Below are 24,845 nucleotides of genomic sequence, written 5' to 3'. Positions count from 1 at the left end.
AAGGAAACTCAGTTATTTGTTTTATAGGATTTCCTATGGTACCTCCTTGTGATGTTACTCAATATGTTCCTCTGTGCTCTGTATTTCCTTTAAACAGGTGGTTTGTTAATGGACGTAATTTGACAAAAATACTTTATAGATATTTGAGTGTATTTCTAATTGCAGTGAATTGAGAGCCTCTTAATGTCTGGTTTTCCCTATATTTGTGATGTTAAAATTAAATCATGGATTCTATTTTATTTTAATTGCTTTTTTGTTAAACAAAAACTGTATATTTTTAACTTTTTAAAGAACTCACAAGAGGTTTTTGAAAATAGCCATATCATTTGGTATTCCTAAAACCAATGTATTAGAGTTTCAGTTGTCCAAAATTCTTGTCAACATTTGGTATTGTCCTCTTCTTTGTTAATTTTAGTCACTCTAATGAGTTAGTACTGGCATTGCCTTTTGCTTTTTGTTCATAGTGTCTTCGATATGTAATGCTGCTGAGCACTTTTCACGTGCTTTTTGGCTGTTCAAATATCTTCTTTTGTCAGGTGTTTGTTCAAGTCTTTTTCCCATGTTTTCACTTGGGTTATTTTACTTATTATTAAGTTTTATATTATTTAATGTATTCTGGGTACCAGTTTTATTTCTCTCCCTCCCTCCCTCCCTCTCCCTCTCTCTCTCTCACTCTCTCTCTCTCTCTCACACACACACACACACACACACACACACAAACACACTCCTCACCTTTTCACTGTGTCCTATCTAAACAATCATCTACTCCAAGTTCTAGAAATTTTTTCCTATATTTTTCTAGATTTATAAAACTTATTTTTTTGTTTAGCTGTATGATCCATTAAAATATTCTTTTGTATAACAGTGACAAAACAATTAAGATTTATGTTTAGCTACATGGATACCCACTTGTTCAAGCACTAATGTTGACAAGTCTTCTAAGGTTTCACTGGTTATTACCCTATTTACAGACAAGAAGACGTATTTCCTGACCATAATATACAAAGTTCAATATATATCCTTTAAATTCATATTACTGTATTATTATTTAGACCTCACTTATCATAATTTTTGCTACTTGATCTGTCAATGTCTCAGTGTTTTCTATTAAGATCTCTTACTATTATTATGTTTTCTGTGTCTTTTAGGCATTTTCCCTTTTCTGCAGTTTTTACTTTTTTAAGAAATATTATCATTTTCTAAAAAAGATTTTACTTACTTGTTTTTAGAAAGAGGGGAATGGGGGAGAAAAAGGGAGAGAAACTTCAGTGTGTGGTTGCCTCTTGCGTGCCCTCTACAGGGGAAACTGGCCCACAACCCAGACATGTGCCCTGACTGGGAATCGAACTGGTGACCCTTTGGTTCACAGGCCAGCACCTGATCCACTGAGCCATACCAGCCAGGGCTCTGCAACTTTTTCTTTATGTATTTCGATACAATATTATATGTTATATAATACAGCGTATAGCAGTCGGATCTTTATTTTAGAATGTTAGTAAGAAATGATACTTGTTTAATAACTTTTTTCTTAAATTTAAACTTATTCGTTAAGTAATATGTTATTATCTCTTTCTTTACATGTGTTTTTCCTTATATGGGTTTACCTATTATTTTAGTTGTCAGTTTCATGAATTTTTCATCTTGCCTTTTAATGGGGTAATTTAGACAATATACATTATTATTGTGATGTTGAATTAGCTATGTTGTTTTGTTTCCTTATATCTCTTTTCAAAGTTACTTTTGTTTCCTTTGTATTTTTATAATTTCTTTTTTGATTTATTGATTTTAGGGCAGGAGGGGGTGAAGGCAGGCAGGCAGACAGACGACGTCAACCTGCTGCGCCCCCGGCCCGTGCCCCCGTTGCTTGATGCCTGCACGCGCCCCAAGCAGGGATCAAACCCCTGCGCATGTCACATGTTTTAGCTTTGCACATCCTTAGAGTTTTGAACATTAGTCTTTTCATTTTTTTTAAAACTGATTTTCAACTTTCAATTTTCTAAGCTTTGGAATTAAACACAAAATATTTGTTTGTGATATATTTAAAATAAATGGTTTATCATGTTTTTATTCTCCCTCTTCCTTTGCTATATTTTAAAAAATTGATCAAGAGTATTATTTTCCCTGTTATGTATCTTTTTCCAATTGTAAATAGTGATATTTACATTTAGTTTAAGATAATAAGCTTATCTCACTTTTAATTATTTTTTTTGCTTTAGATCATGACTTCAAGTAAAGATACTTGTTTCATATTTTATGATATATTCCTTATGTATCTTATGTTTTCTTCTTACCTTTCAGCTTTACTCCTTTTTTAAATTTTGTGACATTTTTTTCCTTTAATACTCTGTACATGTTGATCCACTGTCATCTACCGTTAAGTGTTGCCATAGACCCAATTTTTCTGCTTGAATGCTTATACTTTTTTATAATTTTTTTCTGACATATTGATTATTCTTGGGTCTTAATTTTTTCTCCCCCTCTTTTGTAAATATCAGTTGACCTGATATTACTGTATCTTCTGTATTAAACTGATCATTTTTTTCTATCACAATTTTCAGCTTCATGCTATTTTTCTAAGTTCTGGGAGATGTGTCATGTTTGTTTGCCACACCACTTGGGTAATTTTCCATAGCTTAAGTCCTGCACCTACTCCCTCTCATATAGATTTTAATTTAGTTAATCTGTGTTTAATTTTCTTACAAGTCTTTCATCTTTTTCATCTTGCTTTACATTTACTATTGAGTTTTTGATTTACTATGCTCTCATTTTACCACACACTAATTTCTCCTTATTATGTCTCTCTTTTATTGAGAATTTTATTTTATATTCTAGATGGTGATACCAAAGAGTTTATTTAGGATTTCTTTTTGATCCATTAATATACAATTTTCTGAGGCTTAAAAATATTTTAACTCTTTTGGATACTGTATTAGCCAGGATTCTCTAGGGAAACAACCAATTAGATATGTTTCTGTATATGTGTGTGTGTATATTGTGTGTGTATAGTGTGTGTGTGTGTGTGTGTGTGTGTGTATGGAATTGATTCATGTAATTACAGAGTCTGAGAAGTCTCAGGATTTGTAGTCAGCAAGCTGGAGACCAAGGAAGTTGGTGTAAGTTCCTGTCTGAAAGCTCAAGATTCAGTTAAGAGCCATATTTCAGCTCAAGTCTGAAGGCTGCAAAAGCCTGGCTCAAGGCAGTTACGCAATGAAGAATTCCTTCTTACTTACAGCAGGGCCAACCTTTCTGTTCTAGTAAGGCCTTCCAGTGATCACATGGGGCCCACCTACATTAGGGAAGGGACTCTGCCTTACCCAGTTTACCAATTTAAGTATGAATTGTATCCAAAAATACTCACAGATATGCCCAGTGTAATGTTTGAGTAAGTACCTGGGCATCCAGTGCCTCAGTCGAGCTGACACATAATCATCACAGATGCTGTATTCTTTCCTTTGTCTCACAGTATTTTTATTGTGTCATGTGCTAGTAATATACTTCTCTGCCTACTTGATCTCAGACATAGAGGATCTATACATGCTGTGTGCTTGTCAGAAAACAAGGTGGGTAGACAGGCATTTATCCTTTTCTCTGCCACATTTTATGGTAGTCTTATTTTTTCTCCAGATTATTTATGTGTGTAAGGATGTACATATCATCTGATTTTCTGATTCTACTGGCTTTGATGCATTTACCTGTTATCAATAATAATAGCTAATCCACTTCAGTAGCTTGAAATACCTAAGAGTACATTTTCTCACATAAAACCATTCCAGAAATGGTATTAACTCAGACACTCAGGAATGTCAGGGCTGAGGTCTATCATTCTCTTGACCTTTTCTTCAACATTTCACAGTAGCTGCTAGAATTCCAGCCATCACATACTTACTTTGACAGCAACAAGAAGGAAGGACCAGGCAAAAGGGCCTCTCCAGACTTTTCTACTTTCAAATCATTTGGCTTCCACATATGACAAGATGTAAATATTCTAACATTTTATATGGCCAAGGATAATTTTGTTAAGGTAGAAGGGATCATGGATAATGAGTAAGCAGCTAACATTCTGCAAATATATCAATATTCTTAAGTGGAAGTGGCATCTGCTTCCTATCACCAGTGTCTGGTTTTCTGAAAATATTCTGAGCTTGTGTAGTACAATGTAAATGGTCAGTTTCTAGCATGACCAGTTACAGAGATCCTTCGGTTCTTTTTCTGACTTTGCTCAAGAGACAATACCACTGAAGTTTTGTTATATTTCACCAATTTCCTTTCAACTAATTTTATGCCATCTTTCTAAGACTTGCAGGTTCAGCTTAGATAAGAAAGAAGCTAGACAGCAGAAATCAGGTGAGGGAGTCACTGGGAAAAAGGGAGATCCAATTCTAACTCAGTAGTTAGGAGTAGCAAAGCAATAGAGAGGAACAGCTGTCTTTCTCTCTGTTATGCGGTATTCAGAGTCTGAGAGGACTTTCTTGTTTGATGTTCCAGATTATAAACTCTTTCTTAATTCAGCTTCTGTCTGCTACTTGGGATATTTTCATCTTCGGTTTCATCAATATTTGTTTTAGCATTAGTGCAGCTTTTCATCTTTTTTTGGGTCTTTGTTATTGGGAATGTTTATAAAAAGCTATATTGAGGGGCTGTTAGCCAGGCAACCTTTATTCAGTGGGTATTTATTTTAATAGCCATTTGGTTTCATTACCTTTTAATGAGTTCTTTGATAGCAAGTTCCTTAATTAACAAGGCAGTCTTTCAGGTTTCCTCTTCTCTAATTGTTAACATATTTTGGTGCTTTCACACAAATACATTGTGATGAAAAGTTTCCTCTTTACAGCTCCTCTAGGACATTCAGAAGGGAAAAAGACGGGCTGGAGAGAATATGCAACGTGTTTCCTTGAGATCTAAATGGTTTAAGAGCATTTGTCCTTACAGATTGAGACTGACTGAAATACTCCTATTTCGTGCTCAATTGTCTGTAACATGATTAACTCAGAGTAGATTTCTGGGTGTATGAAAGTTGATTCAGTTCAGCTCACATTAAAATTTGCATGTTGAATTTTTCTATAACCACTTTTTAAGAAATGTGGAATATTTAATTCTGCCTGGGATCCAAATAAATAGTAAAAATTATTTTATTAAAATAATTTTTGAGCTCTAGGCAGCACTCCTCAAAAAGACAGGAACATTTCATAATAAAGTACCTACCATTCATGGAGCCCCGATATGTGCCAGATATGTATAGGGTTCTTTATTATTTCATTAACTGCACACAATTTCTGCCATGTTGCTGATATCTTCATTTTACTGGTCAGGAAGGTGACTCTGATCAAGATTCAACAACTTTTTGAGACGTCACATAGTGATCGGGGCAGGATTTGAACCTAAATTAATCTGAACCAAATCCTTGCTCTTTCTTTGAGCATCACTTGCACTTGAGTCTTACCTTGTTTTCACTACTACTTCCCATAAAATGGACATTATGGTACATGCACTGCTCTCCCATCATGTGATTAATTAGAGAGCTAATTAAATACATATAAAGAAGATCTTAAATGATTTCTCTCAGAGAAACCTAAGGTTTTAAATGTTCTGAAATGAAGCATTTGTTATTGGCAGAAAATAACAAACCAAAGCACCTACAGGATACGTTTAGCTCAAAAAGCAAAAGAGAAACTCAGGCTAATGAGGTGTTTGGGAGGAGAAATGCTTTTATTTAGGGTATTGACCAGTTAGGAACTGAGTAATATGTTGTATGTGGAAGTTAAAAGCGACTGGCTGGCAGACAGTCAGGCGTCTGTACCATTGTGTTTTGTAAACTCTCTCCTATGGCTATGGTGTTTTTTTCCAAGCCCACTTAATTTTTTATGAGGTTTGTAAAGGTCTTGAATAAACAGTTGAGATTATAGAGGTTTTCCTGGAAGCTTTGGTTAATATTTTAATATGTTCTGCTTTGTCACATTATTAAATAACTTATTGGAAAGTTTGAGAGAGTAAGAGAGGGTTTCTTTTTCATTTTTCCTATTTTTCCTTTTGTTTTCTTTTGTTGTTGTAGTAGTTAAATATCAGAATTGGATATAGTTATTAGCTGATTCTCTCTCTTCTTTTTATTTTAACTTTATACCTCCACAGGTCACCCTTGGATTGGGATCCAGCATCTGGGAGGCCTCCACTTAAAATGTACTTCAATTGGAATTACAGTTTAGAGGGTATATCTGAAACTAAGCCAGTGACTGTAATTTATGTAGTAAGGGAGGACTGGGGAAGGGGAAAGGGAATTGGATAAGGTCAAAAACAGGAACTAATAGTACTTTGGAAATTACCTCATCATGACCTTTTGCTCATTAATATTTGAATCTGATTCTTTGGCATCTTGGTTGTAGTCTGGTGAAATGTTCAGCATGGCAAAGACTGAATACCTTCAAAGACATTTCTGTGTTAATGAGATGACTTGATGAAGTTGACCTTTAACCTGAACAGGAGCTGAGGGAAAAGAAGGGAAGAGTTTTTATTTCTCATTATGAGGGCTCACTCTATGGCAGTGTGTGTAGTAGTACTTGTTTACTTTACCTCATACTTTATGTTACCTCATTTCAAATTATAAGCCACTTGAAAATATTTTCATGACGTTGTTACATAATGAAGGCCGCCCATCAAGTCCTGCCATTTTTGTGAAGCCTTCCCTGACAATTTTGGCCTCATAACCTTTTCTTCTAAAATCACATAGTGTTTAGAGTTTATTCTGCTCAGTTTAGCACTTAATTGTATGTTCTCCTTGATTTCCTTTAGAATAGGAAGTACACTTTCTACTTTTTGCACGAAAAATTTTTTTAGTGTAAAAGAAGAAAATCATATGACCCTGTAAAAGGAATAAATGGTTAGTAAATTATTATGCACTCATAAAATACTTACATTTTAAGCAAATATATGCAATGTTTTTAAATGGTTTTCCATATCCCAGATCATAGGAATAAAAATTATACTAATAAGACTTTTACAGAGTACTTTTACAGAGACTTTTACAGAGTAATATAAGCCAGGTAGTATTGAATTATTAGATAGCATATGCTCCATAGGAATTGTTTTTATTTAATCATTTTACCAGTCTATTTTGTAGGTGAGGAAACCAAGACTAAAGTTCAAGTCAGTGGTCTAGAGAATTACATTTAATATGTTTGTTGGGTTTTATTAAACCACATACCTGTAATTTCTCTCTTTACCTTTACATTTTTTCTTTGTTTTTCTGACACTGTTTCAATCTATGGAAATAGAATATACGAGTTAAGGTATTTGCTGTGGTGTTGTTGTTTTGTAATGTACTGATTAGTTGGCTGTACTCTTTATCCTTTATTGTAAATTTTAGTTTGAAAGACTCATATATGTATGCATTTTCTTTATAATGCAAAAATGTTGGCCAAGCTGATAATGGAAACCAAGTCCAGGGCATATAAAATTATTGACCAGGGAGAAATTATTTAAGTGGTTATTATGGTTTTTTTCTAGTTTGATATAAATTTCTCAGTTAAAAAGTTTCTTTTAATTGTGATGCCATAAGCATCAGACTTATCCTCTAGTGTAAACAACTAAGAAAAGTGGACAAAATACAAAATGAGAGTATTATCAAAGGAAGGGATCAGTACTTAGGATGTTGATAAGAATAGGATGTCAAGAGGAATAGGATACCAAAAATATAGAAAGTGAGAGAAAGAACCCTCAAAAATATCTTCATAAATTTCCCCTTTAGTCCTTGGCTAATTTCCACACTGCATGTGAACAGGGCATACACTAGGGCTTTAAACCACACCAGCTGCTGGAATATGGGCAAGTATTCTATAAGTTGCTCAGCCAGAGATGTTGAGAATTGAACCCATGGAGAGACTTTTCCATTCAAATATCAGTAAAGCCCTTTGCAGGGATTATAGACAAGGTCCTCAGTGTAAGGCAAAACTAAAATGGACCAACTGTAACTTTATAAACAAGCCTGACAAAATAAAGTTGATCCACTAATAATTTGTCTGCCTGAACAAAACTCCAAACTCTGTTGAGGAAGATAATCTAAAGCCTCTATAACCTCTTACTGACAATGTATACATGTAAAACAGAGTTTCTGAACATGCTCATCAGCAGGAAAATTGACACACATAATCAAAAGTTAAAAGAGTCATAGAAGTAGACCATTAGATTATCTAGATATTTATACTAGCAAAGATTTCAACATAACTATGATTGATATGCTAAAGAACACAGGAAAGAATGTACAAAATATAAAAAATATGAATTACTTGAATAGGTATTAAGAATCAAATGTGTATTTCAGAATAACAAAATTTACAGTGTAATAAAGATCTCATTAGGTGTAATTTTAAGCAGAAGTCAAGGTTAGTGAACTCAAAGAGAGGTCTACAGAAAATACCTAAACTTAAACACACATTGAAAAAAAAAAAGAATAAAATTTTCTTTCAATTTTATAAGTGGGATGGAGCATGAAAGAGATGGCACACAGTTGAAAGCTATAACATAGATGTACTTGAAGTCCCGGAAGAAGAAGAGAGAATGAGAATGGTACAAAAGTACTTCTTAAAAAAGTAATGCTTGATAATGTTTTATGTCTGAGGAAATGCATCAGTTTACAGTTCCTGGAACTCAGCAAGCCTATGCAGGAAAAGTACAAAGAAAGCTATACCTAGGCATATGAATATCAAATATAAAGAAAAATCTTAAATATAGCTACAGAACAAAAACATATCCAAGGGAAAAACAGTAAGAATGATGGCTGACTCCTCATAGAAACAATGGAGGCCTGAGGACAATAGAATGAAACTTATAAAATTCCAAAAGTAAAAGAAAACTGTCAACATAGAACTCACTACCCAGCAAAATATATCTTTCACAAATAAAGGTGAAATGCTTTCTGTTGACCATGTTGCAATAATTGGTACCAGATTTACTCTCAACCATAAACACTTGAAATACCAAACCAATTAAATGAAACAACTGTTTGCAGATAGCAGATAGCAGGCTGCGCAGAACTGGGATCTCTGAGAGGAGGGAACCAAATGAAACATTGCCACGGCAATCTGCCCACAGGTACTTTGTAAAGTGTGGTGCAGGGAGGGCACCCAAGGCAACCCCAGCACAACACGGGAGTGTTGTTTAGTTTAGAAGACAGAGATTGGAGTTTGGAGAAGAAGTTGTTGATATTTGTAAGGAAACAGTTTTGAGATGAGGAAGGTATTTTGAGGAATAGCACCAGATATCCACATTGGGATCCCTTTGAGGCTTGGGCTAAATACTAAGCCTCATGTGTAGGAAAAATCCATGAGGTCAGGAAAAAAACAACTGCCAGGGAACAGAAGCTGAGTCCAATTGCCAGAACTCACACAAGGAAGGGAGATGATAAGATTTTTAACCTGAAAGAAGGGAAAGACCCCACTGAATTTTGAGGTGTGTATAGAGCCAACAGAAGAATGGCCAAGTAGCTGGTCTAAGCTATATTAGTAGCGAGCCTAATGTAACCATAGAGGAAAGACGATTCTGATCCCTACATAAAAGAGTAGACCAATAAACCTCAAAATTTCAAAAGAAACTGAGCTGTTTGTCATAAAAAAGTCAACACTCTTTAAATAAATTCAACAAAATAGAGACACTTGACAACCTAACATTCACAGTATCTAGTGTTAATAGAACTGTACTAGATGTGAGAAGAGACCGGACAGTGTGGTATATAACAAAGAAAATAATCAGTCCATAAAATAGTTGAAGTGACATAGGTGACAGAATTAGCAGGTAAACGCTTTTAAAACTGCTCACATACACACACATGTTCAGTAGGTTCAAGATTTAAAGATAAATATAAATATAAGGAAAGAAATCAAAGTCATAAAAAATGAATCAAATGAAACTTCTAAAACCAAAAGTGTCCAAAATGAAAAATGTGCTGAATTGGATTAGCAGCAAAAGTTAGCAACTTCAGAAGATAAGATTGGGAAATTTAAAAGATTGAGCAGTTGAAACTATACAAACTAAAGTGCAGGAAGAGAAACAAAAGGGAGAGAGTTTTACAGTGCATTAGTTATATGTGGGACAATATCACAAGGAGTGTCCTGCCCTTGGTACTCCTGGTTCTCAGGCTTTCAGACTCAGACTGAAATCCACACTTCCAGCGCTCTGGCTCTTATGCCTTTGAACTACACCACCAGACAAAGGTAAATTCAGCTCACCAAAATGTGAACAGAGGAGCGTTACTCAGGAAGCAGAAGCAGAAGAAAAAGTTGGTGTGGGAGGATAGTTCTCTTTCACAGAATAGTTCCTGGCCCCCTTTCCATGTTTCTTGAGACTTGCTGGATTATCCAGAGAAAGAAAAATTTGGCTTTGGGCCTTTGAAGTCATTTAGGTAAAATCCTTGATGATCTAAGACTCAGGATCTGATCCCAGTAGGTTGAGGAGAGCTGGGGTGGGAGGGGAGTCCATTTTAAATACCTACAGTGAACTCAGCATTCTTTTGATGCTTCTTTAGATGAGGGAAGAAGAAAAAACTTCTCAGTATCCGGGTCTTTCAGATTTGTGTGATTTTTATCTCCTTGTCCTCACCATTCCCTTACCTGAGTCTCAGAGCAGCAGAGAGATGTAGAAACTACCACGAAACCCTTTACTTGGGAGTAAATGATTAAATGATTGTGAAGTGTCTTTAGGGAAAGTCTGACAGGGCTGAATTCACATCTTAGGTCCACCACTTAGGAGGTGTTTAAGTAGCTTAACCTTTCTTTCTCTGTCCTAACTGCAAATCAAGGATTAAATACCTCATGGGATTCTTGTGAGGATTATATGAGAAAATATTTTCAAAACATTCGGCACATACTCAGTGCTTAGTAAACGGAAGCAGCCCCTCCGATGACGCTGGTAGAGAGAGTCACGGTGTTGACGGTGATGATGCTTTCTGTAAGCCCTTCACGTCTGCTCACTAGCATTTGGTATATGAATAGCAGTTGGTTCTGTAATTGAAGTACACGGTAATTGAAAGTAATAAATATTGTGCTTTTTATATTTCTTTGAAGGAGTTTGTAAAATTTCTGCACATTTGTCTGAATTGTGGTTTTGTCTTTGTTTAAGAAACAATGGATGATACCTCCCTTTTAGTAGCAGAGAATCAGAAACTCCCTGACCCAGTGAAATATATGGGAAAAAAGACATATAAAAAGACACTGTAGTGAGAATCTGGAATTTTCATGAATTTTTACTAGACCTATATTACATCATGACCTATTGAGTTTTTAACAGCAAAAATAAATAAATAAATTAGAAATAGAAATAACCTACCATGTTTGCCATGTATAATGCTCACATTTTTGCCCAAAATTTGAGGGAAAAATAAGGGTGCACATTATGCATGGGTATAATGATTACATGCCATGGGTATAATAATCCCGTGTATAATGTGCAAAAAAATGTAGGTGCACATTATACACAACAAAATATTGGGTAAATTTTCAACAGAAGAATGGACAAATACATTGTGGTATACTGTGGAATAATTAAAGGAATAAACTTCAGTCACATGCATTGCATTACTTTGTAAAATTTTCACATTATGATATTGAACCAAAAAAGCAAGTTGCAAAAGGAAATGCCTTTTGAAATTATGGAAAGTTTCAAAACATAATACAGTATATTTTTTCTTACTATATGCATACCTATCATAATAGTATTTTAAAAATACAAATAGTATACCTAACACCAATAATGATCACCTGTGGGGAGAAGGAGGAAAATGATTAAAGAGGCCACACAATAAATTATATTTGCAGTGTTTAGTGGATACATGAGTGTTCATCATATAATTTTTTCATACGGCTGAAGTATTTCATAGTTTCAGAAAAGAAGGATCCACTGACTAATGTGAGAACTCAGACTCTTTAAGACACATGTCACCCTGTTTTTCAGAATAGATAGTGATCATAAATAACAGAAATACATGGGATATACACATATATCTGAAGAAAGTGGACATATAGGGTCTGTCCTGAAAAAGTCCAGCCATTGTTAAAATAATGAGAACAGTTTGTGCAACATCAACGTCAACTGGCAGCCAAGGAGAGTGGACTGGAATGCACATGCATGAACAATGATGACTTCACTGTAGTAGTCAGTGGGGGTGGTAGATGCAGCCGACTGAGCATGTGTACCATGTGGCCATCACATTCAAAATAACTCAGTGGAGCAAAAAAATCTGCATTAAACTTGGTATTAAGTTTGAACATTCCTCCATGGAAACTGTTCAGATGATTCAGAAGGCTGCAGCTATGGGCAGCTGGTGACTGGCAGCTTCATCATGACAAGGTGCCCACTCGTATATTATGTCTTGCGCAGAGTTTTTTTGATGAAACATCAAATCAGCCAGGTGACTCTGTCCCCCTACAGCCCAGATTTGGTGCCCCATGACTTCTGGCTTTTCCTAAAACTAAAATCACCTTTGAAAAGGAAGAGATTTCAGACCGTCAGTGAGATTCAGGAAAATATGATAGGCCAGCGGAGGGTGATTGGGAGAATTGTGTGAGGTCCCAACGTGACTACTTTGAAGGGGACTGAGGACTCATTGTTCTATGTACAATATTTCTTGTATCTTCTTCAATACATGTCTCCATTTCTCATAGTATGTGGCTAGATGATTTCTGGACAGTCTATGATGTGTGACTTAGACCTGGGTCTAAGATGTAATTTAGTAATTATAAAGTGTTCAAATACTTTAAAGAAGATAGTAAGCTTTCAATATAATATTTTAAAAATTAGCATAGAATTTGTGTTCATAAACCTCAGTGTTTATTAAAAAAAACAAAATTTACCCTTTTAATAAGTTTTTTCAGGAAAGCCTTTTCGTTCTTTTCACTTTATATGTGATAAATCATTAAGCAGTGAAGACTTTGGTTTCTTAGATAAGTTAGGGAATATTGCTTACATTTTTTTTAAGAATTATGATTGTTTTGAAAGGACTGTTTGAAATTTATTCTCTGTAGAAAAATTTCTTCTTGGTTTAAGATTTTGAATATTACTTATCTGTTGATTTAGGAAAAAAGTGCTTGAATAAGTAGCTGGACTTTATGAATTTTAGCTTAGTGTTACAGCTACATGACTGATGACGATGAGGCTAGTATTTAAGGTGATTGCCATCAGGCACTATGAATTCCCACCTGATTTGAATGTAAGGGTCTTATGATGAAACCTTAAAGATATTCCTAATTAGAAAAATAATTTTGTTGGAATTTCAACTTACTAACATGGTGGTTTACATTCTTGTGTTTCAGGGAAAGGTGGCTCAGACAGCATGCATGTCAGCGTGCAAGCATTTAGCCACATCCCTGATGCATCTTCTGCTGGAGGCCGAAGTAAGGCAGCTTACCTTGGGCGCATTACAGCAGTTCAACTTGGATGTCAGAGAATGTGAACGTAAGGCAGTGAACCATCCCTCTGCTTGCTTGTTTTGCCTGCATACCCACTTCTGTGGAAAAAAATGTTCTAAATCTATGAGGTCTTTGTTCCTGATGAAGTCAAAAAATACCTAGATGACAGAAATAACTTAAAGGTTGCCTAGAAATTGTCTATCAGCAAGCTTATTTAAGCACTCAGAACTGCTTAGGCCCGTATGTCGAACACAGAAGATCCTGGGCCACGAGGCATTTTTCAATCTAGAGGGACACCGAAGAAAACCTGATTAGTTCAAAGACTTCAAAAGAGTGTAGTTGCCAACCATTTTCTTTTTATATTTTATTTTAAAGCTATTTTTATAGGTTATTTGCAAACCCTTCTTAGTCTAAAGGACAAATGTTGTTTTATTTATCAGTCAGAAATGCTTTCTAGTACAGGTAGAAACAGAAAACCTTAGACAGTGGGGTTTAAACAAATAAGTTTTATTTTTTTTTCTCAGAGACTGTGAGTTTCTGCATTGATTTAGTTGCTCATTGATGTCACCAAGGACTGGGCTCTGTGGTTCCCTCTCCTCTCCCATACTTAGTATGTGGGCTTTCCTTCCTTGTCTGTATTAGAGTGAGAAGAGGCCGGAAAAAGAGGCCAGTCTCAGCTATTCCTTTTACTAAGAAAATACACACCTTTTCAGGAGACCGCTAACAAACTTACCTGCATGTCTCATCGGTCGGAATACAGTTGCAGGGTTGCCTCTCACACGGAGGGTGACGGGAGATTGAGTGTTTGTCCGGGGGAAAGGGAGGCATCCTTGTTGGCTCTGTTGACTCATGCTGAATCATTCACTTGTTGGGTACCAAGTCCGGCCGCGGGCAGGAGGAGGCGGGAAGGACGGGTGCCGTGGTGGTCACACTGTTGTCAGCAAAAATGAAAATGAACCCAAATGATGTGACTCTAAATGGTTTTCCTGATTCTAAGAAAATTAAAATAATGGAAAATTCAATGAGTCTGCTAATACTTTTGCCCCGTCTTTTTATTTTTACTGCGTATTGGTTTTCCTTGGTTGATTTTGATGACTGGAAATTAAGAATTTATTTATTGGCTATGCTATTTTTAATTAATTAGTTAATTAATTAATGAAGACTTCCACTTCCACCCACCACAGAACAGTTATCAAAGTCACCCTTATTCCATAAACAACTGTAAAACTGAATAAAATGTATGAAGCAACTCTCTTCATGCATTGGACAGCAACTGCACAAAGTCGTGATCCTTTAGAGAGGGGACATGTACAAGGTAAGCTTGTCATTCACTCCTTTTCTGTCCGGGCGCACTATCCAAGTTGCCGCACAGGAAAGTAGGTCCCAAATAAAAAGCAGTGTTTTACACAGATAAACAGAGATTGGCAGATAGGGTTGATGAGGCAGCTGAGATTTGGGCAAGAAACTAGGGAACAGGGAGTGTTTAGAGAACTAGCTCCAGAAATCTGTATTAGAGAGCCCGTGAGTCAATGGTCAGAAACTAAGTTGCTATGTGCTGGGTGAAACTTGGTGAGGTTTGGCACAGAACGGCCACTGAGGATCTGTGAGCTGAATAGGAATGCCAGAGGTTAGAGAGTGCCCAGAGACCCTGGATTCTGACCCATCAGAGTGGAGAGACCAGCTAAAGATCTTATGCATTCAGTGAGACCTCAGAATGTTAGGTTTTAAGAGGACTACTTGAGCTCTAGAATAAGAGCTACCTGTGATTCACCATAACAAAGCCTAATTACATGACTCAACAAGATAGAAGTGATCTGCCAATAAAATAACTGCTTCCAAAACAAAACTCAATAGTCCTCGAAGATGAACAAACACACAAAAATTCAGACTCTCAACCACATAGCAGCCACAATTTCACAATAAAAAGCTACAATTTGACATGTAAAGAAGCAGGAAAATCTGATCCATAACAGGATAAAAAACAGGCAATAGAAACAGACTCACTGAGAACATAAATGTTGAAAATAGCTCCTTTTAGGAATACATTCCTTCAAGAATCTGAATAAAAATATATGTAACAATTTAAAAGAAAAGATGGGCATAATGCATGGCTGTAGCTGAATTTTTTTAGGTTTGGTAAAAAATATTAATCTACTGACTCAAAAAGCTCAACAAATCTTTAGCAGAAAAAACAAAGTCACACCCAGGTACGCTGTGGTCATATTTCTAACAAAAAAGAAAGAGAAAATCTTAAGAACAGCCAAAAAAGAAAAGACACATTACGTAATGGAGAAGCAGTGATAAGAGTTATGGCTTACTGCTTATCAGAAACAGTGCAAACTACAGGGCACTAGAGCATCTATAAAGTACTGAAAGAAAGAAAAAGCCTAGCAATCTGAAACTTGTTGGAAAAATAGCCTTCAAAAATGAAGATAAAATAAAGACATTTGCAACTAAATTTGTCACCACAAGGTCCACACCACAGATATACAGTGTGATTACATTGTTCAAAGACATGAACAACAGCATGTCCATTCCCACATGTTTTTCTCTACCCTTGCCATTGCCTCATTAAGAAATGACATCTTAGTGTTGCGGGGCGGTGTGGAGAGACAGAGTTAGGGGACAGCGGAATTGAGCAAAAAGGAAAAAGGACTTATGGATATGGACAACAGTGTGGTGATTGCTGGGAGTGGGAGGTAAAAGGTAATGGAAAAAATACAATAAAAATTTAATTAAAATAAAAAGAAATGACATCTAATTCCCCTTCCTTTGAATCTGGGAAAGCTTGTGACTTGATTGTGTCCAACAGAATGTGGCAGAAGTGGCCTTGTGACTTTTGTCGTTAGATCATAAAAGGCAACTTGTCCTGCATCCTCTTAGCTGCTGTAGGGGAAGTCTGACTGCTCCAGGTCCTTTGTGCTGGGAGGGGCTCAAATCAGCTCCTGTGGAGAGGCCACAGGGAGAAGCCCTGATGCCTGGCACTTTAAATTTTATGTTGTCGGTGCTGTATTCTGTTGTATTAGTTTAAATAGTATTAAGTTTTATTCTGAGCTGCATTTACATTACTTCAAATTGGTTGGATCCTTTCAAAACTTGCTTTTAAGTTTCTAGTAGATTCAGAGCAGCCTTTTGTCTAGGTCTTATAAAAACCCAAATCTAAAGCAATGCCCTTTGAAGAACTGTGCACCATGCCCAGGTGTTTTGAGATTTTTCAACTCTGCCTTGGTGGTAACACAAAGTATTCCCAGCTCTGTGAGAGCTCCACAGATTGTTCTGCCTGTTCATTTCTGGTGGTTCTTTCCCCAGCCGTGGGTAGTATCTTCCCATGCTCACACAGATTAGTACTCTGCCAAATATTCAGCGGTACACTTCTCTAGTTTTCCTGAGTCCTCTCTGGTAGTTGGCCTTGCAAATCCTAGTTGCCTTGGCATGCCAGACTGCAGTCTCTGACTTTCAACTCAGACTACCAGGAGTTAGGAAGTCTCAGTTGAAAGTAGGAGGTTATTTTGTTTGGGTTCCCTCCCTTTGCCACCTCTGCATCTTAGCCTGGAAACTGCTGTGCTTGCCTCGCCTCGTTTGTTTTCCCTCTTTCCAGGATCCCAGTCCTGCATTGACTGTTGTCTAATATCTACAGCCTTTCTTCCAGATGCTGCCTCCAGTTTTCTAGTTGTTTTTTCGGTGGGGAAAATGAGTCCTATGTTACTCTATTATGACCTGTAACAGAATAAATGAACATCTTTTCAAGTTTCTTTTTAAATTTAATTTTTTATAGAAATCATACCTGTTCTTTGTGGAAAATTTTGGGTGGAAAAATAAAAATCACCATAATTTCATCATTCAGAAATAAGTACAATTCCAGGCATTACATCCAGACATAATAATATCCAGCAGCCACAGAATTGTTTCAAGAATCCATTTACCAGATTCTATGCATCTAGCTGGCCAAAATTGTTTTACATCCCTCTGTCTTAACCAATTATTTACCGGGAGAATAAAAACCTAATGATTAGCTAGACCAATCAAGATTGATTTTTGATGTTGAGTTTGAAATCATTCTTCTAGTTTGGATGAAAGCATAGAACTTTATTCTGGTATGATGAAAAGGAAGAAAAGAACTTTAGGCAACCAACAAATGCCCTTGGTTAAACAACAAAGTCTAGTGAATGATTGGGAATGACTGCAGGACTGCATTTTTGATAGAGCAAAAAGAAGGAGACAGAGGGTGATAAAGCTGAATATATGGGCCTTGAGGAGGGGGAGTGATGGTCTGAGAGAAGCACTGATGAGACAGGAAAATGCCCATCGTATGGCCCAATTCTGAATTACATTTTGTATGGAAGAATGAGCAGCTTCTACTTGAGAGAATGATAGTTGAATTGGCATCCTTAGCAGAGAGACAGCTTTCAGTTAAGACTAAGAGGAGGAAAGATCATTTAATGAAAAGGTGGAAGTATAATTGAGTTTGTTAACCTTGCAAATGGGGTTGCAGAGAGCCAGTATCTTATCTGAAAAGCTGTTCAATATTTGTCATAGCCTTTCAGGCAGGATTAGCTTGAAGCTAACATGTGTAAGGCATGGCAGTGCCTCCCATAACGGTATTACCACTGCAGTTTTTTTCTAATATATTGTGGAGCCACTAAGTTTCATTGATTTAGAATTTAATGTTTCATTTCTAATTGGCAGTAATTTGTCTGTCAAGAAACTTTCCATGGACATTTATTTTACTTTAAAAGAAGAATTCTATTCTGTCTTTTGCTATACCACCCCCCTCATTTTTTTCTTTTAGATGCTCAGTGGTCTATAAAAAAATCTTAAAGAAATGATACATAAGACTCAAGTAACTATACAGAGGCGTATAAAAGCAGCCCCAAATGACAAGATAATTAACACTTACATCTTTCTACCCAGTGGTGTGTGCATGAGGTATTTTCCCTATTGTCTGTGAGTCCTTGGAAGAACTGCATAGGTCCCAAAAGAAATCAAACTCCGGACAAGATAGAATGTGAATGTTCCTTGAAGCCTGGGCTGCCACTTTCTTAAATCCCAAATATATAGAAAAATGATATGCATTACCATGAGCCTGAGAGATTCAGCTAGTATAGTGTGTCATCCAGAACATGGACTTTAGAGACAGCTAGACAAGACAGATTCAAGTTACTACTTACTTTGAGTATGACCGTGTGTCACAGCCAAGCCCCATTTATGAAGTAGGAATAATAGTAGTACCTAATATCACAGAGATGGGGTCAGAATTAAACAAGATAATGCATTAAAGGGTTTATTTCATGTTTTTGTCAAGCCATGAAATAAATGCAGTAAGGATTTGCAGTAAGGAGTAGTTTCTCTTATTATTATTTTTATTATCATCAGAAGCAGCAGCAGTTAATAAATATTTAACAGCTCTCAGAAGGTCTTTTGCAGACTACTCAAACCTTTGTCTATAGTTTGTGAATCAGTTAGATTTGGAGATGCCCTTTATTTGGTATAAAAAATTGAGTTTTTCTTCATTTTAATGGTTATTTTAAAAGGTATGATCCAGAACTGATGATTTTCTAATTCTCAGCTTTGTGCTTTTGCAAGAAATCAATCAGTTAGCTCTGCTGTTTACCAGAGATGGTAACTACTGCTGAGGACACCATTACCTAACAGCGTTGCTGTTGGGTAATTCTTCCTGGTGGGCTACCGAACCCTTAATGTGGATGTTATTAGAAATTTAGATATGACGAAAATATTTTATTCACTTCAGAGTTGACAGTGACCTCTGATAATTTCTTCTTTGTATGAATTTCATCTTACATCTTCATTTGTTTGTGTCTTATATTTGGTTTTGGATATCAGAGCACTGGATCTTGGATTTTAAAAACTAGCAAGTCTTGATAGCTTAATGCTAAGCTCCTTAATCAAACTTGGATTACTCCATCATTCATGCAGTAGACTTTTCAGTCTGTGTCTGGAACTGTAATTTCCTAAACTTTCTCCTTTGTATAATCTAAATAAGGAGGTCTAGGTTCATATTCTAGCTCAGCTGCTTGTTAATAGCATCAATTCAGTAATCTGTTTGGTTATTCAACAAATATATGTAGAGTCCCTACTCAGTACAGAGTACCATGCTGGAGGCTGGAGACAAAATAGGACACTGTAGATTTTAAGTAGGAGAATGATTTTATTACGTTTGCGTGTTTAGAAGGTACTCTGCAATTTATCAGGAGCGTCAGACACCAGTTATAAGGCTGTTGCAGTAATCATTCATAGAGATGATTTGGGACTTTTGGCACATTTCTGTGTGGTGATTTAAGCCATGGGAGTGAATGACTTAACTCACTTAACCTCCCTGAATCCATCAATAAGCTAGAAATACTACTCACTGCTATATTTTTCTCACAGTATTGTTACAAAGCCAAGTAAGTAAGACATATAAAATCATTTGTGAACAGCCATGGAAATTTTATTTATTATAATTCTCATTTATTTATCCATATGTTTTTATGTGTTTTCTTATTTTCTTCACACTTGACTTTTTCGTGGTTAATGTTAAATATTTTCAGTTTTTAGTTATGTTCTCAGATATTTTAGTTATGTTCTCAGAATTTATAAATTATTTACAAGATTGGTATATTAAAAATATAACATCATTAGGCCAAACCCAGAGCACATTTGGGTACAAGGAAGTGAAGCAGCAATTGCATCTATTTAAATTTAGTGTAATCCACCATTTCCCAGGATTCATTAGTCTTTTGCATGAAATAAACTGGATCCTTGAACAGAAAAGCAATAGGGTACATCTTGCCAAATTCTCTCAGTTCTTTGATGATCTAGTTGATCTGGCCTAAGTTTACTACTTTGGAAAGATATAAGGTGTCCAAAGCCTTGTGTTCTACCATTCTTACCATAAGAACCTCACTTTACAGGACAGGAAAGCAGTGTGAGAATCTGCCTAAACTCAGGATGCAGGGAGACAACTTGGGAGTAGAGTCATGATCTCACTGAGCCTACTGTGATATAAGATAGTGACAGAACACCATTATTGCTGAACTGCCATAAGCCCCCACTCCAACTGAAAGGTCAGAAAGCTTTTTGCATCCCTAAAGAATTAGTTTTGGTTCAAATTCAGGACCCAGGAGTTCCTGAAAAGTTTGAGGATTTCCATTTCTCTGTATACACAAAAATCAATGGCTGTAAGTCCCTTCGTGGTACAGCAGGCTTCCCTTGCCTCAGGTGTGAGACGTTTTAGCCAATGCTAATCAGGCAAATCTTAATCAGCTTGCTTATGATTTTGCTGCTGGGACTTATGAACTGATGAATCTTTATAAAGCAGTCTCTCTGAACTGTAAGTACTATGGCCCAAACAACTGCCAATTGGGATAACTGTACTCTTACTTTGATTTTCTGCATTGCTTGAGCTCAGCGATCCTAGACTCTCCAATTCCATATAGTTAATAATCCACCTTTGGTCACTCCCCATGAGAGTCTCTCTTAGGGCTTCAGGCATTCCTTTACCAATCTGTTCCTGATGTGAGAGAGAGAAGAGAGTCCTCAGGACCCTGGTGAGCAACATACGGAAAGCATATGTGACAGATCCATACTATCATTCTTCTCTTGCAGCCTTTGAAGTTTATATTATGCAAAAGGAGTTCTGGCCTTAAATAACAGCTAAGCCAGTGCTAAACTCAAATCTGCACCAGTCAACCGAGCAAACTATTAAAGTAACTACTAGCTAGTACATCAAATCAAGCTTCTATAGTGAAGTGCCCTCCAGTAATTAATTTGTCAGTCAAGATTATGTTTAGTCGTCCTTGAATGAGTAGTGCAGTATGCATATCCCCATGTCTTCTCTGTTTTTGTTGAGATTCCCTAAAAAACTCTTACATTCCCTTCTAGATATAATTCAGTTCTTTTCTTCTCTCCTCTTATTTTGCATGTCACCCTCAAGCCCATGTTGTTTAGGTCCTAGTCACAGGACATGATTCAATAAAAGGCAGAACATAGCAGAGCCGAGTGCTCTTCTTATGGCAAGGAGGATGCAGCGGAGAGCATTTGTGGAAAGGCTAGGGAATCAGGGTTCCACAACTTCCCTTGGTACCCTTGCCTTTATCAAGGAAACAAGGTGAGATGATGAAGTCAGCTGGTGTGCAGATTCATAACCTGAAAGATTGATCTACACACTAGATTTTTACTTCACTCAGTTATCCAGCTATAGACAGAGGGAGCCTCATGATGATTCTATGTTTTCTTAGATTCTGGAGCTGCACGCTCTAGCAAGGACCAGAGAGAGTTTGCCTCATTTTCATTTTAAGTCGCCCAGTGTTGTTAAAAGCTTTCACATGACTCGTATCCTTTATTTTTAAAAGTATCAATGGTAGCATGACATAGTCCCCCAAAACTTCATCTCAGTGAGAACGTGTTCCCAGGTGACTTAAGATAATGCCTAAATTATGGGCTTGGCTGCCACAGCCCACAGACTGCCAACTTCCCGTCCTGGGAGGTGCCAGTGCCCTTCTCCCTGCTGTCGCCTGCCCACCAACTCCAAGTGTTTGACTTTGACCCTAAAGACTTTAGTTTGCCAGCTTGATCCTTAATAACCCATCTTAATTAAAGTATGTTTACTTGCAAGAAACGAAAATCTGTTCAAACTTGTGCAAGAATAAAGGAGGGCTTATTTTAAATATCTAGGTTTCATAGACTCCAAGTGAAAGGTAAATAGTAGATCAGTTAAGTCTGGCATCGTGTCTCTCCTGCTCATTCCTGTCTCCTTAGCACCTAGAACAGTGCCTGACATATTAAAAATATTTATTAAATGAGTAAAAATGGCATAATTAGCAACTACCTCAATGTCTCGATCTCTTTGGTCAGTTCCTTGAAAGAGGAGCTACAAGTACAAAGTAGCTGGGATGATGTCATGTAATATGAGTAGCAAGACAACCTGGGATGTAGTTGGAATCCTAAGTATTATCCTCTTAGGAAGATGTACAAATGACCAATAAATGATTGGTAACTTTAGTACACGTATCTATACCACCAACTTCTGTGGATGAGAAAGCCATCTTTGCCACCAACAGTCAATTCTCAATGCATCAGCTGTATAATACATAATTAATATAGTTGGTGATAGAACCCAACAGATTGGCATTTGAAACCTGGATCTTCATTTTAGTAATTTGTGCATCCTTAACTCCTCTAAACCTCAGTTTCTTCATTTGTAAAATGAAGTTGCAGTTGCACCTCTCTGATAAACTTGTGGTGAGTGAGTAATTACACATAGTAAAACTCCGTAACTGTTGGCTGCATCCTCATTTCCCTCACTGTTGGCAGCAGGAGCAGCAGCAGCAGCAGCAGCAGCAGCAGGAGTACTGGGCTGGAAGTTCATGACAGTTGTCTCTTTTAGCTCCCTGACTATTTTAAATGAGGTTACTGTTTATTAATTTTCACTAAGATCAATAATTTTCTTCTCAAGTTAACTTTCTATATAATCCTTAAGGTAGTTGTCACAGAGTCTGCTTTATACCATTTGCTCTTGTATAATATTGGTTTAGGAAGAAAGTCGAGCTAATCAAGACCTGAAGTGCTGCAGTGCCCTGCAGAGATGTCAGTGCTGCTGTGGGTTAAATCACAGTTGCCACGATGAAACACTCTAGGTAGGCAGCCCCAGATTTCAAAAGAGACTAAAGAAAATGAATACATTTCTTTGGAAACTTGGTTATCAGGACATGAGTACTGGTAGGAAGAGAATTAAAGAGGAGAAATTGACTCTATAAAATTAATTTTGTAAACCTTAAATCATTGTAGCAAATGGCACCATTTCCTACCAAGGCAGCAGAAGTCCCCAACATTTTTGGCACCAGGGACCAGTTTCATGGAAGACAATTTTCCCATGGACCAAGGGGTGGGGAGATGTGGTTTCAGGATGGTTCAAGTACGTTACATTCAAGGTCACCTCCTGCTGTGTAGCCCTGTTCCTAACCATCCCAGACTGGTATCTGCCCATGGCCCAGAGCTTGGGGATCCCTGTACTGAGGGATTCTTGTGAAAAGTTTGGTAGTTACTGCCTTTCCAATTAAAGTGTATGTTTTTATGCTTTATCCAGAGGTCACGTTTCACACTGTAGCTTAAGCATTTTCTGCCTCTTCAAGTCTTAAAAAGAGAGCTATCTTAAGAATGTAAGGTTTGATGAGAGACAAATGGAGGAAATTTAAGCTTAGTCAGATTTTAAACCTGATCTCCCAAGGTTATATAAAAATAACAGAGGCCTCTTTTGTTAGACTCTGTATACTGCTCAAAGATGCAAATTTTCTGTGGGTAGACTCCTGAGGACATCTAGTGTGTTCCAGCATCTCGAATTCCAGATCCCTTAGCATCTATTCTCTGCCTCATCTTTCTGAATTATAATTTTAAAGTAAGCTTTCTCTTTATGCTCCCTTCCATCTAAGAAACATTAAGGTAAGAAGATTGATGACCGACTTCAAGCTTGTCTATGCAGAAAAACAAACTTGCATCCTATAATTTGCAGTGCTCTGTACATGTAAAAATCTACGGATAATTAGTTGTTGCTTTAATATGATGAAGACAACTTCTGTGAGATAGGCTCCATGGCTAATGAATTTTGTCTTTTGGTTGATTGACTGGTTAATGGAATTGGAAAAACTATTTTCTGTCTCTTCTTTACAATAATGTTTTCATTCTCTCCTGTAAATGTATAGAAATTTAGCTAGTGGTCTTTGTCAGACCACATCTGTCTTTATTTTATCATTTGTTTCCCCCTTTCTCTGTTTTTTCTGTATTCTTGTTTTCAGTTCTCATTTTGTTTGAATATTTGCAGTGAAACTTACAGATTTGCAAGAGATTCATTAAGTTGGTAATTTGTGGGGACCCCCCCAAAACTGGAATTTATTTACAGAAAATTGTGTATTTATTCTTACATATTTAAACTTTAGTCACCTTCAAAGTACTCTCCATTTGATGCAATACAACTATTGAGACCTTTTTTCCCACTGCTCAAAACAGTTTTTGAACTCATCAGTTTTGATGCCTTTTTGTGCTTCTGCTGCTTTTTTTTGTTTCACCTCTTCCACATCGGCAAAACAGTTCCTCTTGAGGAAGTTTTTCATCCAGGGAAACAAAAAAAAGTCACCCAGGGGAAGATTGGGTGAATAGGGCATGGGGGTCATGCCATTTTTGGTCAAAAACTGCTGAACACGCAGCACGGTGTGGGCAGGTGCGCTTGTAAATCACCCATCATGAAATGGGCAAATGCATTGAAAAGAGTCTTCAAAAACATTTACTGAAGCCAAACATAACCTCTCACAACAACATCAGGAGGTACACTGATACAGATGGGTTTCTAGAACGCTCACCTAGCAGGGGAAGCCTGTACTTCTCTTCATCTATTTTGTGTGTGTGTGTGTGTGTGTGTGTGTGTGTGTGAGAGAGAGAGAGAGAGAGAGAGAGAGAGAGAGAGAG

At 36.8% G+C, this 24,845-nt stretch overlaps 1 protein-coding gene across 4 annotated transcripts in view; it reads left to right on the top strand.

Moving 5' to 3' along the window:
- The window catches only part of EXOC6B (exocyst complex component 6B), a 556,350-nt gene that overhangs the window by 363,770 nt on the left and 167,735 nt on the right, over nucleotides 1–24,845 (top strand). For all 4 annotated transcript variants that reach the window (XM_045827528.1, XM_045827527.1, XM_045827529.1 and 1 more), the window contains one exon: nucleotides 13,293–13,434. In XM_045827528.1, the coding sequence (XP_045683484.1) occupies nucleotides 13,293–13,434 (142 nt within the window). The remainder of the gene's footprint in view (nucleotides 1–13,292; nucleotides 13,435–24,845) is intronic.

Source organism: Phyllostomus hastatus, unplaced genomic scaffold (assembly GCF_019186645.2).
Source record: "Phyllostomus hastatus isolate PE091 unplaced genomic scaffold, TTU_PhHast_1.1 phas_scaffold_78, whole genome shotgun sequence".
Lineage (NCBI taxonomy): Eukaryota > Metazoa > Chordata > Mammalia > Chiroptera > Phyllostomidae > Phyllostomus > Phyllostomus hastatus.
Note: the sequence above shows the minus strand (reverse complement) of the source record. Positions and strands in the feature narration are given on the sequence as shown.